Here is a 14,416-nt window from a genome sequence, read left to right on the forward strand (position 1 = left end):
CCCAGCTTGGCATGCCTGGCGGGGCGGATCTCGCGGGATCCCCCCCTAAAACCCTAAACCTAAACCTAAAACCCCTAAACCTAAACCTAAAAACCGAGACCTAAACCCTAAACCCCTAAACCCTAAACCTAAACCTAAACCCTAAACCTAAACCTAAACCCTAAACCTAAACCCTAAACCTAAACCCTGAAGCCTAGACCTAAACGTAAACCTAAACCTAAGACCTAAACCTAAACCCTAAACCTAAACCTAAACCTAAGGGCCGGAAACCCTAAACCCTAGACCCCTGAAACCTGAACTAAACCCTAAAACCTAAAACCTAGACCTAAACCGAAACCTAAACCTAAACCCTAAACCTAAGACCTAAACCTGAACCTAAAACCGAAGCCCCTAAACCTAAAAGCCTAAACGCTAAAACCCTAAACCTAAAACCTAAACCTAAACCCTAAACCTAAGACCTAAACCTAAACCTAAACCTAAAACCCTAAACCTAAACCTAAACCTAAAACCCTAAAACCTAAACCTAAACCTAAACCTAAAACCTAAACCTAAACCTAAACCCTAAAACCCTAAAACCCCTAAACCTAAAAAAAACCTAAAACCTAAAAACCTAAAAACTAAAACCTAAAACCTAAAACCTAAACCTAAACCTAAACCTAAACCTAAACCTAAACCTAAACCTAAACCTAAAACCTAAACCTAAACCTAAACCTAAACCTAAACCTAAAACCTAACCCCCTAAACCTAAACCCTAAACCTAAACCTAAACCAATCACCTTTTTATTTAATTGTCTGTAAAGTTATAATCAAATCATATTCTTGAAATTGACAATGAGAAAATTACTAGCAACGCTTAGTCATTTCAGAAAACTATTTCACAATATTCTTTTTAAATTAATGATTTATTAATTATGATTTTTTTATTTATAAATATATTGCTTAATTTGTATTTTTTTTCAAGTCGCCCATTTGTAAAAATTAAAAGAATTCATTTAATAATCATTTCATATGCAATTTTATTTAATCACAATTATTTTTTTATTTATTGGACATTTCGCAAAGTGGTTGCTTGATACGGCTATTAGTTTATTGATATTTTTTTATAGAGACCAATAACAAAAATCTGATGTTAAAATATAAAGATGCCAAACATACAAATTAGATCGATTATAACGATCATTTATCGTTAGGTTTTGGTTTTGGACATTTTTCAAGCAACTTAATGAACTCAATTTAGTTATTTTTATTATTCAAGAATGCAAAATAAGGTAGAAAATATTACACCAATTGGTTGGACAAACACAAAATAACTTTGAAAATATTGTTAAAGTAGAACTAACGCCTACAAAACATTATTGATATATCTATATAAGGTACCAATTTAATTCAGTTCATAGAACCAGCTTCACACGAAAAGTTATTAAAATTTAATCCTGAGAAATTGATATTTTTCATATGTTAAGAACTCTCCTCAACACTGATCTTCTGGGCTTTGGTAGAACCGGTGGAGGGGGTGGTGGAAGTGATGGAAGTGAGTCTGGATCTTCAGAAGAAAATGACGAACCAATTTCTTCTTGTGAAGGTGGTGGTGAGAAAGAAAGTGATTCTACTGGAGCTTGTGGGGCCGGGAAAGGAGGTGGTGGGGGGATTACTTCTAAATCAATTGATTCAGGATTAAATTGACAGTTTGAGTGGCCTTGTTCTTCAGAGGTATTGCTTGAAGAATTAAGTTCATCCTCAGAATCAGAATCGCAACTTGTTGAGCAGCAGCAACAACATAGCCTACGTCTAATACGTCTCATAGCTTTACAACATGGGCTCTTTACCTTAATAAAAGAAAAACTTAATAAGTTTGAATGAAAAGAAATACTACTTGGATACTGAAATATTAAAAACAAGAATGAAATAAATAAGTGGAGTTTAAATATTTTCATTTTCCAAATAAAAAATTAAACGCGTTTTTCACTAAAAATTGAACGGCATTATTCTAAAAATGTCCTTAAAAAAAAAACCCGCTCATATCCATTGCAATGATTTGGCAATACAAGTATTTGTCAAGTTTGCACTAAAAATAATGTATTTTAAAGAATTATAACTATCATGAATTTAATTTGTTGTTAACTTTGAATATCCTTTTTTAGTTACAACAAACAATTTATAAATAATTTTTTCTTTTGGGATTTTATTCAATACAAAATTCATTTTTTTGTCCATTAAGAACATTAGCGCTAAATGTTGATTAAAGCCACTTCAATATATACTTTTAAAATTACCGTTTTGTTTCTTATTTTTTTATCATTGGATAAAAAGAAAATTGGATGTATTTTACTAACTTGACATCTTCGTTTCTAAACTATTAAAAAACTTAAACATAAATTAAATAACTAATTATAACAAACTTTTTTGTTAGAAAAATATTATTTTTCTTGAATATTTAAAATATTCAAGAAAAAAATTTACAATATATTTGCGAATTTATCCAATTTTATTGGAAATAAATAATAGGGTGCAAAAAATTGGAAATCTGACAATTGCGCACTGTGGTCACTTACAATAAGTTAAACCATGTGAGCAGATGTTGTCTAACTTAAATAAACTTTGAAAAATATATATAAAAGTTTCAAATAAGAACTGCGAAAAATTAGTTTAAATTATTATGGTGAATTAAAATTACTAACGTCAAAAACTTATTTACTTAAGTGACAACAATAACAAATTGTAAAATGTATTGTTAATAAAAAGTAACTATCGCTTTAGTTAATGAAATAAATAACTACAATTATATTGTACTAATATTGAAAAGAGTTTAATTAATTATTTTTTTGATGAATTTCTTTTACTAAAAAAAAATTTCAAATGACACTTGAGAAAGCTGATTAGTTAAATAAACTCATTCAATAAATCCACTAGAGAATAACTGAATGTATCATAAAAATCCATCTTCTTTTATCATTAGTAAACAATCTTTAATAATGTAATTGTTAGTGGCATTGAATAATTTACGAATTTTATGATATATTGATGATTATTTATCACTAATATTTTGAAGAGAGGAAAAAAAAAAGAAATTTATGATAAATTTTGGTTTGAAGCTCGTTCTTAATTTTTTATTATAACTTGAATTTAAAATATACAAATATTAAAATTTATTAGATACCAAAAAAAAATCTTTGACATTTGCAATTTTAAAGAGAAAAGTTAATAAAAATTAATCAAGATTAAAGTGTATTCATTTTGACTATATCACTTTAAGTTACTATAAATAAATTAAGGGATCATGTGGCATACATCAAATTAATTCCCTTCGGAAAAATGACTAATCAACTTTTTTCTAAATTAGAAATATTGAATTGTAAACACTCATTTGTTTATATTAGCTTTTAAAACTCGCTTTAATAAAAATGAATAATTATGTGGCTAAATAAATAATTACATATCAAAATCTATGATATTTATTTAAAATAATTAAGCTATCAAGCGAGAAATCAAAGGGTAGCAGTTGTAATAGCAAGTCCTAATATATTATGAATAACTAATTTAAGAAATAGAAAAAAATTGTAATTTAACTTTGTTCTTAGTATTAGACATTAATACCTTTAAATACAAAATAGCATCAAATATAGCATATGAAAGACAAAATGTACTATCAAATTAAAATGTCAATTTCTGGTGTATTGAAAATGAATATGAATTATTTTGACTATTTACAAGAATTTTATTATAAAATAAATTAACTAAAATGTAATTTGTAGTTTATTAAATAATTTGATATTATATTTCAAAAGCTTTTGTTTTGATATATAATATTTTTTAAAAAAATTAAAAAAAGTGTTTAAAAGTGATATTAATTAAACATATTATGTAATTAATATAAGAATTAATCACAAAAATAATGAGAGTATGTAGTGTTTTTGTACTATTAATCTGTAAAGTTGAATATTTTAATTCAGTTAACACGCAAGTGCAGCCTGCCACAAATTATTTCTAACAAGATTTGATTAATTAAGTATTTTTGTAATATTTTGCCACTATAACTGAATTTTCACAAATAAAATGTCGAGATGATCAGTGTAAAGTAACAGAATAAATTATTCGGTAATAAAATGATTAATACCTACAATTATTAAGCATTAGAAATAAATTAGAGTGCAATAAATACTGAAATTATTGAAATAATGTTATGGTCAACCCAATAATAAATAATACCATTCCAATTATTTTTATTTAATAGTTTATAAAATTTGGTAATTTAAAAAATCGATTTTGGCGGCAAGAGAGTATTATTTAAGCTAGTCTTGAAACAGCAATGCAACTTAATCTTAATTGGATTAAATCAAATATTTATACAAGTTCAGCTTAGATTATTAAATTTCACTATTTGATTTGATGTACTAACTTTAAAAAAGAATATGAAAAGAGAATTGTTATTTTCTTTGAAATTACTTTTTTATTTTACGGTAACAGCACTAATATATAATAAAGCAAATGCTGAAACTATTATTAATAAAGTTAATAATAAAAATAACAATTATAAAAGACCAAGCTACTTAATCTTTGGGAAAAATAATATTCTTACTCCAAATTATTCTAAAGAAGTGGATTGTCTTGGCCCACCAATATATTTTTTTGATGTTGCTAATAGAAAAATTGTGAGCTTGAAGGTTACCTGTAAAGATACATTTTTACTTATTAACAATAATGGTGAACTAACTGTAAGATTAACAGATGAAGTCTACTATGTTAATGATCGCAAAGCTAAAAAGCATTTCTTTTTTGATTACAATTTTGATCCAACAACTTTTATTCAAAAAGAATATAACGATTTGACTGAAGTTGAACATAAAACTAATTATTTGTTGGAAAATAACTTTAATGAAATTCCAATAGATTACGATACATCTAATGATGGTAAATATTTAGACTGGATAGTGAAGACAGAGTTTTTAGGAGTTATTACAATTTCAGATACTACTGTTAAATTACCAAATTATAATTTTGGTCAACCAGAAAGTGAATTCGAAATTAAAATACCTGTTGAAACAAAATTATTTTTAATTTTTATAATTAAAACAAGTCTTCTTGGAATTCAAAATACTTTTTTTGCAGCTTTCCCTATTTTCTTTCTTTCTAAGATTATATATGATGTTAGGAAGCCACTACTAAAATTCCAATTCGATCAGATTGGCTCAAACAGTTCAGAAATATATGATATTAAAAAGGGTATTCATTACTATAAAGGATTAAAATTAAAAATCAACAAGATTCATGGTGAAAAAATTTTATTTAGTGAGTCTTTATTTGAATTAGAGAAGTTAATTAAGGATAGATTTGATAAATTGAAAATTGAGCTAGATTCAAAACACAACCTTGGTATTATCAATTTCTTAAATTCAGTTAATAATAATGAAGGAATTTAACTTCAAATAGAACAAACTATTTTAAACAATTCATCTGACAAACTTTAAAATCAAGTCTTAAATAATATACAAATTACCAACACAATTATGGTAATAACCGCTAATACCAAATAATCAACATCAACTTCTGTAAACTCGAATAATACTATATCCTTCCTAGTAACTAAAACTGGCTTTTTTAATAAATCTATTTCGTAATTAAATGCGCCTATTTGGCACAAATAACATAAATTTTAGTTTATTACCTGTTAAAATGATATTGATTAATAATCTATATTATAATAATTGTTATAGTTATTCTACTTTTTTAATATTATAATTTTTATATTAATTTATATAATACCTATTATTGAAAGGCAAAATTTCCAATTGATTGTATAAAATATAATTGTTTAATTCAATATAGTAATAACTAATTAAATATTAACATTTTAATTTTAAGAACATGTAAAACCAAATTAAAACTTTTAAGTATTTTTTATTTTTTTGTGATTCATTAAACAATATAATTCATAAAATCAAATAATTATTGCAAATACGAATTAAAAATCTTAAATAAAATGGATTAAATAATAGGAAACTCATACCATCATATTATATATCTAAGATATTTTTATTATTGTCTGTTTCGTCTGTTTATCTTTAAAAAATATTCAGCTGAATTGTAAACTTTATTTTCAATTTACATTATTTAAAAACTAAGTTGTTTTTATATATGAATTATCAGAATGATTCTGTGATAATTTAAAATATTATCTAGAATTTAATAATTTTTACTTGAAATTAAACTATAACAAAAAATATTGCAAATATCAATTTGACTTGTATTGAATTCTTAAGGTTTTTAAAATACTTTAATTTTTTTTTGGAAAAAGCTGTATCAAATCAAAATTCAGCTCTTAAGTTAGAAATATAAAATAATTGAAAATCAAATAGATTATGAAAGCTGGTTCATATCGCATATAAACCATTCTTAGATAAGATTTTGCTCATAAAAATAAATAAAATGAAAAAAATGCTAGTCTTTCAATAATATCTTTAAAGTAATAGTTAATTTCACAAAATCTTAAACTATATTCCCTCAATTAACTAGTTTTAAAACTTTAAATACTTCACAAAAATTGAAATATTTATTAGAAAATAAGCTCTATTCGCTCATTTTCGTCCCAATTTTTGCTTAGCTTTTTTGATCTGGTCGTCGTAGAATGCGACCTTATCCTGATTCCCAGATAATTGAGCTTGAGCCCTTTTCTGTTCCAAAGTTTTAAGTCCATTCTCTAAGCCTCTCTTATCTTCCTTACTGAGAGGTTTTCTTAGTTTAAGACGTACGAAGGATTGCTCGAAAGAAACTGTGGAAACCTCGTATTCGGTGTTTCTAAAGTTTCCAAATAAAGCAACAATTGCAAAGATAAAAACAAGCTTAGCGAAGTTGAAAGTCTTCATATTTCTTGTAATATAACAAATTCGAATAATAAAAGTTAATTATTTATTATCAAATAGATTTCTGAAAGTGATTGGTAGGAAAATTTATATTGTTAATTATTTGAGATTTTCACACTGTGTGAGTTCAAAGTTATTTTTTGGGATAACAATATTCAGATTTGACCAGTCTCCTGGTCTCCTTACTACCGATTATTTCTCTAAGATAAAAATTTATTAATGTATTGTATATATATGTGTGAATAATTTTTACTGTGTTAAATATATACTTGTAACAAATTATTTTACTATTTACTCTTATATTTAGATGTTTAGTCTAATTTGAGTAGAATTTTTACAACATTCATTATTTCAAAAACGGTCTTTAATGGTGCATTTAGCATTTGTGTGCACCCAAAGATATTGGGTGAAACTAAATATTTCCAGCTAATTTAATATAGCTAAATAGAAAAAATAAAATCTAATACTATATTTATTTTTGAGCTAGCTTAAACATTCAGTCTTACTATAAAAGAATTAAAATATTTATAATTACTTTCTTCAATAAATTTATAAAATAATGCGGGATAATGTGTGCATGCGCATTTAATGTTAAATAAATAATAAAAGTCAGATTTAAAAGATAAGAAATCCTTTTATTTGTTAAAGAGTTACATTATTTCTGTTTAATTAATCTTCATTCGTCTAGTAAATTATCTAAAAGTGGTTGATTTTTTTTTGATGAATACATTTTTAATTAGTAGGAAAAATAATTAATTTTCGTAAATATATTTTTTGTAAAAAATAGACAGCACATAAATATAAATAGATAAATGGCATTGAAGGGAATTGAATTTTTTGGATTTGAAGGCAGAATTTTATCATTGTTTAATAGTTGAAAATGGGAGGAGGCGGATCTAGTCCAGAACCCACTACTACTACTACTACTACTACTACTACTACTACCACTACTACTACTACTACTACTACAAGAAAAACCACTCAGTCAACAAGTACTAGTACAGAAACAACAACATCAACTGCCTTAGTAACTACAACTACGAAGGCACCTCAAAGTGTTACTGGAAGTAGATTTGAAGTGCCAAAAAATAAGGGCGATGATTATGAAAATGGTAGATTATCATTTATATTCCCAATTCATAGTTTGAAAGAAACTGACTTGACAATTGAATTCTTAAATGAAAATAATATTACAATTACCACATTTAATTTCAAAAGATGCTGTGCAAAAATAATGAACTCAGTAACAGGATATTTTGATACTTTTGAATATCCTTCAAATTGGGAATCTATTACCTCAATGAACCTTACAATCGCATGGACAACAGCAATGATTTATTTAATTATATCGTCAACACTGGTTCCTCTTGCTGGAATAGTTGGTTATGAAAACCCTTCTCCAAATTCAATATTGTTCAAAGATAAGAATAAAAATGAAATTTCCACTGCTTGGTACTTTAATCCAGATTTTGAAAATATTCTATCCAATTCATGTGTCATCACCTCTCCTGGAAATAAATGCAAGAGCGGTTCAGTTAAATTAACTATGGATGAACCATTTACTCCAGAAAAACAATACTTAAGATATGCATTTGCTGCTCCTCCAGAATATTTATATCCTGTAACTATTACGATTTATTCATCTGCATCATTCCTGGCATCAATAAAATTTTCTAAGGCTATGGTTGAAATAAGTTCAGAAAAAAAATTAAATACGATTACTATTCCTTCTCCAATAGAAACAGGACAATGGATTGCAGGCGATATCTTCCTATTGACTAGCTCTGGATATGATTTTCTAAAAAATAATTCAAATAATTTTCAATGTTTATTTATCACTACCGCTTCTTGTTTTGCTACTCAATCAACTCAGAAATGGAGAAATTACGACAAAAATTTAGATCTATTACGTTATGCATATATTAAAGGTACCGAATACAGAACAAAAAGCAGCGAATATATAATGAATTCATCTACGGATAATAATTTTTCAGAAAATACTTCAGAAAGTGAAATTGTATACCTTTACGTTTCATACAATAATGTTATCATTGGAGGTGTTCCTATTCCTTATTCTTCGGAAATTACTGAGTTAAGAATTACAGGTACTAAAAATCTTGTTCCAATTGCATATTGGAGGCTATCTCAAGGAATGACTCCCTCAATCACTGTTTCTACCGACATATTAAAAGGTTTAATACCGCAAATCAAGTCGGTATGAATTTCAATAACTACATTTTCGAGGCTCTATACTTCAAATTCAATATTTTTTTTTTAAGTTAATTTTTTTTGTATAGTAAATTTATCTGAGTGACTTCGATGTTAATATTTAAATATTTAGATAATTAATTTGTTTGTAATAATTATTTCATCATTTTATTTTTAAATTGCACTAAGACACAAAATATTGCATGCAGAGACTTTGCGTAAATATTTTATTTTAAATTTCAAATAATATTCTAAAAAAAATCAATATAATTAGGCATTGAAACATATTTTCCATTGTTTTAATTGAACCTAATTTGAAAAAATCCATTCTATTTTTGGGCAACGTTAATTTCTTTAGTCTGTAAGACAAAATGGGTGCTGAAATAAGTAATTGTCAATTCACAAAATTAGGTGATGCATGCTATTCACCATTTTCAATGATAAATAACACATTAAGTGAAGCTGCTGCAAATAATTTTGTCTTAAATCTTGAAAAGTCTAAATTCAAATCAGAAAATAATCAATATTGGCTTTCATGTATGGTTGGTTCAGTGCCATATAATGGAACTTTAGAATGTGATGTTGAAAATTATGCAACAATCATCTGTGGAAATAGTAAGTTATACAATTTATTTTAAATTTGTTGTTAAGTTATTTACTCTTATTATTCATTTTAAAGAAAGAATGAGATTTAGACACAGAGAAAATTGTCTTTTTGGATTCCAATTTAGAAAAAATGAAACTATTGTTTTTGATGTAAGTAAAGAAAATAAAAAACATCACCAAATTCAAAATATAATTCTCTTAAAATGTTTAAATTATAGAATAGAGATCTTCAGAATCCTTTGTTAGCTTTCCCTCTTCCAACGAATCAATTGGCTGTTGCAACTCAATTTTATGATGAAAATTTCCAAGAGAAATGGGTTTTAAGAAGTGGCTTTTCAGGTAAGTCTTATGTATATTTCAAAATAGATTTTATCAAAACTATAATTATAGGTTATGTTCCAAATCTCGGACTTGTATTAGATTCAACTATTCTTCATCCAGAGAATATTAAAACTCCTTATGATCAACTTAACAAAAATGATGCTAACGATAAAGAAACTGTTGTTTCTGATGCTAACGATAAAGAAACTGATGTTTCTGATACTAATGAAGAACAGGCGAGCAATGAATATTTAATTCCGGTAGAGCAGAATAAAATTGAAAATGGAGGGACATTATCATTCAATATCACTATTGGCAACTTTAAAAATGACCTTTTTCTTATAATAAGCGATAAAGATAAAAAGCAAATGATCAATCTGGAGTTAAGTAAATGCTGTGGCAAACTTATTGACTCAATAAACGAAAATTATGATAGATTTTCATATCCAGAGGAATTAATGGCAAGTAATGCAATAGATTTAAACTTGACGTGGCAATCATCAATATACGCCTTGAAAACAAAATCTTCCGATACACCTTTAGCAATAATTCCAATAGAAAATAAAAGCATTCCCTATCAAGCTGTTTTGCTGAACTCTTCAACAAGAGAAGAATTAAAAACAAACTGGAGTTACACTACAGGAGTCAAAAATCTAAGTTCTGTTTCGTGCACAATCAATGCATTAGAAGGTAGATGCAAAAGTTCAAGTGTTACAGTCACAAAAATGGTTAATCCAAACATAGAATTTTTGAGATTTGGCTTCCTGTTTTCTAAAGATACTTTGGCTCCTTTCGAAATGACCATTTCTCAAAACTCTAATAATTTGGCAACTTTACAAATATCATCAAATGTCATTAAAGTTCAATCTAGTGATTCAGAGGAAATAACTCTCAAAAAAGAATTTACTACTGGAGAATGGGTTTCCGGAGATATTTTTATTATTTCAGATGATATTCATAATGTAATTGAAGAAGATAGCAGTATTTCATGTAAAAACTATAATGATTCGTGTTATAGTACACAAAATAGTCAGGACTGGATGGGTATAGTTAGTGAAAAATCTATTCTTAGATATGCGTACTTGAAGAAGCAGGCTGTGGAAAATAAAGTCAAAACAGATACAAACACTGAAGCTGATTCATCATCGTCTAGCTCAAAAACTCAGTATTACCTTTATATCTCATTTAAAAATTGTATTATTGCTAAACTTAATATAAACTCTAATTCTTTTAACAAAGTTTCAGTTTCAAACAGACAAGGCTCAAGCAATTTAGTCTATTGGAGATTGAAAGGTGGTGTCTCCACCTCTATTAATATTCCCGATAGCTATCTGGATAATCTCAAAACAGATATTCCAAAAGAAATTGAGGCAAACACAAATAAAAACTAGTTATCAGATTCTAATAACAAAATAATAATAAATTTATCTGTAGTAATGTAAATTATTATTTATTTAAAATAATGCTGATATCAAAAATATTGATTATGTTACCAACTAATCCAATTAATTTTTTTATCCCGATATTATACATGAATTTAGCAACGTCTCGTCTCGCATGTAAATCGAGAATTTGTATTTTATGGAAATTTAATCCACAATATATTCTTGAGAAGGTTTGCTCTTCGGGTGTTAAATTAAATTAAATGACTGAAAATTTACAAGAAGGTTCCTTGAATTTCGAATTGCCAAAATTTCAAATAGAAGTTGGGTTTTGGAAGGCTGCTAGTACTCTTAAATACGATGTTATTAAATCCAGTGAGGATTCGTTTGATATACTTGGTTTTTACAATCAAGAAACAAATATTATTCGAATTAGACAAGAGTCTTTGAATTCGAAAAATAAAGAGTATTTAGGTAAAGTTTCAAATTAATATTTCTAACTTAATTTTTTTTTAAATTTCATTTTTTCGAAAAATTTTTTAGAATACAATAATTCCGTGATTGGAAAGTTGAGTTTAGTCAACTCCATGTCAGCTATCATTAATTTTGGTAATATTGATCATGGCTGTGACTCCTACCTGGAATCTGCAGTTGATAATGCAATGATGTGGATTAATAATAGTTCTAACCATGAAAAATATCCATTTACTTTCAAATTATGCATTTATTTTGATTTTAAAACCCAAATAGCTTATTATAGTGCTTTTTTTCCTAATGTAAACACTAATTTCAACATTAAGACTGACAAACAATCTGAGCTGGGAATTGAAATTAAATCAAATTTGCCCGAATATTCTGGTTCGTATATAGATTTAAGCAGCATTAATAAAAACTCAAATTCACTAGCAGTTCTTAAAACATTAAAAGATAGAGTGGAGGGAAAAATTGGCAATTTTAATGATGAAACAAGCATTGAAAAAAAAGAAAGATTTGATTGCCCATGGTTTTTTTCAACATTACTTACCATTATACTTTTTAAAGACAAGTATAAGAATTTACTCAAAACCAATGAAATTATAAAGCTTTTGAAAGAATCAGGTTCGAATGGGAATTTTAAATTTGATTCGAGAAGCTGTTTTATTTCAAATAAGCATGTTAAAAATGTGCTTGCTATTAGCGATAAAGAAATGAAAGAATTACAATCTGAACACATTCTACCATTTGATTTGAAAAATTACTTAAGTCCGCATGAACTCCAACAGAGATTGAGCACAATGAATATTGACTTAATTAAGTGGAGGCTAATACCCAATTTCGAACAGATTCACTTTAAGAATTTGAAATTCTTGATAGTAGGTAGTGGTACATTAGGTTGTAGTGTTGCTAGAAATCTTATTGGATGGGGCATACGAAATTTTAAATTCATTGATCACTCTAAAGTCAGCTTAAACAATCCAATGAGGCAGTGCTTATTTACATTGGAAGATGTCAAAAATAAGAAAAATAAGGCCATAGCTGCGGTTGAGAGACTACGATATGTTTGCCCAGATATTCATGCAGAAGGAATCGACTTTGAAATTCCAATACTTGGTGATTCAACATTAAGTCTTGAACAGTTTTTGAAGTCAGTTAATGAAACAAAAGATAACATAATTGATTCTGATGTGGTAATGTTACTTACAGATAACAAAGAATCAAGATGGCTACCTACAGTCCTTATTGGGCTAATCAACCGCTATTATAATAGAAGGAGGCCAATATTATGCATCACAGTTGGATTAGGATTTGATTCATTTATTGTAGTCAGAAATACATTCACAGAAACGGATTATTCTAGTTCTGGGTGCTACTTTTGTGGAGATTTTTCAATTAATTCAAAAAATAATACATTAGATATTCCAGTTGATCAACAATGCTCTGTTGTTAGAATGGGGGCAAGCTACTTTGCATCTTCAATTGCAGTTGAATTAATTATGAATCTATCTCAGCATCCATTGACATGGAATGCTCCTCATTTAAGTAATGAATCTAATAAATCTGATGAAAATAAAAGCCTTCTAGGCACAACTCCACAATGTATTAGAGGGTTTTTAGCTGATTTTTCATTCTGTACTGATCCTATTCAGAGGAATAAATGTTGTATTGCTTGCTCAGACAAACTAATTGATAAAATTCATAAAGATGAAGTTAATACATTAAGCGAAATTTTTATCAACCCTCGAAAGGTTGAATCAATTTCTGGATTAACCAATTTTAAATCTGAAATGGAGAAATCAATAACAGAAAGTTATATCTAACGAGAATACTAGAAAGTTTCCTAAATATTCAATAATAATATTTCCGATTAATAAATATTCTATTTATTCTTTCTTTGTGATAGAGATTTTGATTTTTCTTGCCTATTATTTTGTACACTCATATTTTTGCCATTTCTAGATTGAAATGTAAAGTCTTTCACTTCGGATTCGCCATCAATTATATACTTAGATCCTACCATACTAGTATGATTATATCTCTTCGATGATTCTATGGAAAGCCCCTCATTATACCATTTCATGAAATTCCTTTCAACTTCTTCAGCCGAAATGATTGAAGTCCCTGCAATCGGAAGAATATCTTCAAACTGCTTTCGAATCTTAATATATCTTGCATGATCAAATTCGTGATCAAGTCTCCCATCCAAAGGATCCCATCTCGGTGGAAGAATTAACTCATTTAATCTCTTCATTTCAAGTAACTCTTTAACATCAGGCCTTACAGGGATATTAAACCCGAATACTTTATCATATATTCCATCATTATTAAATTCTTTAAGTTTCTTATTTCTTTCTTTTCTAATTTCTTTAGCTACCATTCTTGCATCTATTATTCTTAATCTAAATTCTTCATCATCTGGATATACCATTGGCAATGCATCTGGAAATAGTAATTTAAAATTTTTACTTTGTACTTTATTCTCTTTTGAATTTGAACATCTAATATCCGAAAGAAATTTAAACAAATCATCTGATGCAGTTTTTAATACTAAATTAAAAAATAAAA

The 14,416-nt window shown here is 27.2% G+C and overlaps 7 protein-coding genes across 7 annotated transcripts; 5 read left to right on the top strand and 2 right to left on the bottom strand.

Annotated features, from left to right (window-relative positions):
- Positions 1-1,451: 1,451 nt before the first annotated feature.
- cgd4_10 (hypothetical protein) lies at positions 1,452-1,934 on the bottom strand (the record flags this gene model as incomplete). The annotated part of the gene is made up of 1 exon (XM_625612.1): positions 1,452-1,934. The coding sequence occupies one exon, from the start codon at positions 1,932-1,934 to the stop codon at positions 1,452-1,454; it is 483 nt and encodes a 160-aa protein (XP_625612.1).
- Positions 1,935-4,409: 2,475 nt separating this feature from the next.
- Positions 4,410-5,417, top strand: cgd4_20 (hypothetical protein having a signal peptide, telomeric gene; the record flags this gene model as incomplete). Its single annotated transcript, XM_625613.1, has 1 exon — positions 4,410-5,417. One exon carries the CDS (start codon positions 4,410-4,412, stop codon positions 5,415-5,417), a length of 1,008 nt encoding a protein of 335 aa, XP_625613.1.
- Positions 5,418-7,737: 2,320 nt separating this feature from the next.
- Positions 7,738-9,079, top strand: cgd4_30 (hypothetical protein; the record flags this gene model as incomplete). The annotated part of the gene is made up of 1 exon (XM_001388007.1): positions 7,738-9,078. The coding sequence occupies one exon, from the start codon at positions 7,738-7,740 to the stop codon at positions 9,076-9,078; it is 1,341 nt and encodes a 446-aa protein (XP_001388044.1).
- A 357-nt stretch (positions 9,080-9,436) lies between these two features.
- On the top strand, positions 9,437-9,703 carry cgd4_31 (hypothetical protein; the record flags this gene model as incomplete). Its single annotated transcript, XM_001388008.1, has 1 exon — positions 9,437-9,703. The coding sequence occupies one exon, from the start codon at positions 9,437-9,439 to the stop codon at positions 9,701-9,703; it is 267 nt and encodes an 88-aa protein (XP_001388045.1).
- A 186-nt stretch (positions 9,704-9,889) lies between these two features.
- Positions 9,890-11,383, top strand: cgd4_32 (hypothetical protein; the record flags this gene model as incomplete). The annotated part of the gene is made up of 1 exon (XM_001388009.1): positions 9,890-11,383. A coding segment is annotated over one exon (1,494 nt), but the record flags the coding sequence as incomplete, so codon positions are not given.
- A 578-nt stretch (positions 11,384-11,961) lies between these two features.
- Positions 11,962-13,671, top strand: cgd4_40 (APG7-like ubiquitin activating enzyme E1; the record flags this gene model as incomplete). The annotated part of the gene is made up of 1 exon (XM_625614.1): positions 11,962-13,671. One exon carries the CDS (start codon positions 11,962-11,964, stop codon positions 13,669-13,671), a length of 1,710 nt encoding a protein of 569 aa, XP_625614.1.
- A 59-nt stretch (positions 13,672-13,730) lies between these two features.
- Positions 13,731-14,279, bottom strand: cgd4_50 (hypothetical protein; the record flags this gene model as incomplete). Its single annotated transcript, XM_625615.1, has 1 exon — positions 13,731-14,279. One exon carries the CDS (start codon positions 14,277-14,279, stop codon positions 13,731-13,733), a length of 549 nt encoding a protein of 182 aa, XP_625615.1.
- Positions 14,280-14,416: the final 137 nt, after the last annotated feature.

This window comes from Cryptosporidium parvum, chromosome 4 (assembly GCF_000165345.1).
Source record: "Cryptosporidium parvum Iowa II chromosome 4, whole genome shotgun sequence".
NCBI lineage: Eukaryota > Apicomplexa > Conoidasida > Eucoccidiorida > Cryptosporidiidae > Cryptosporidium > Cryptosporidium parvum.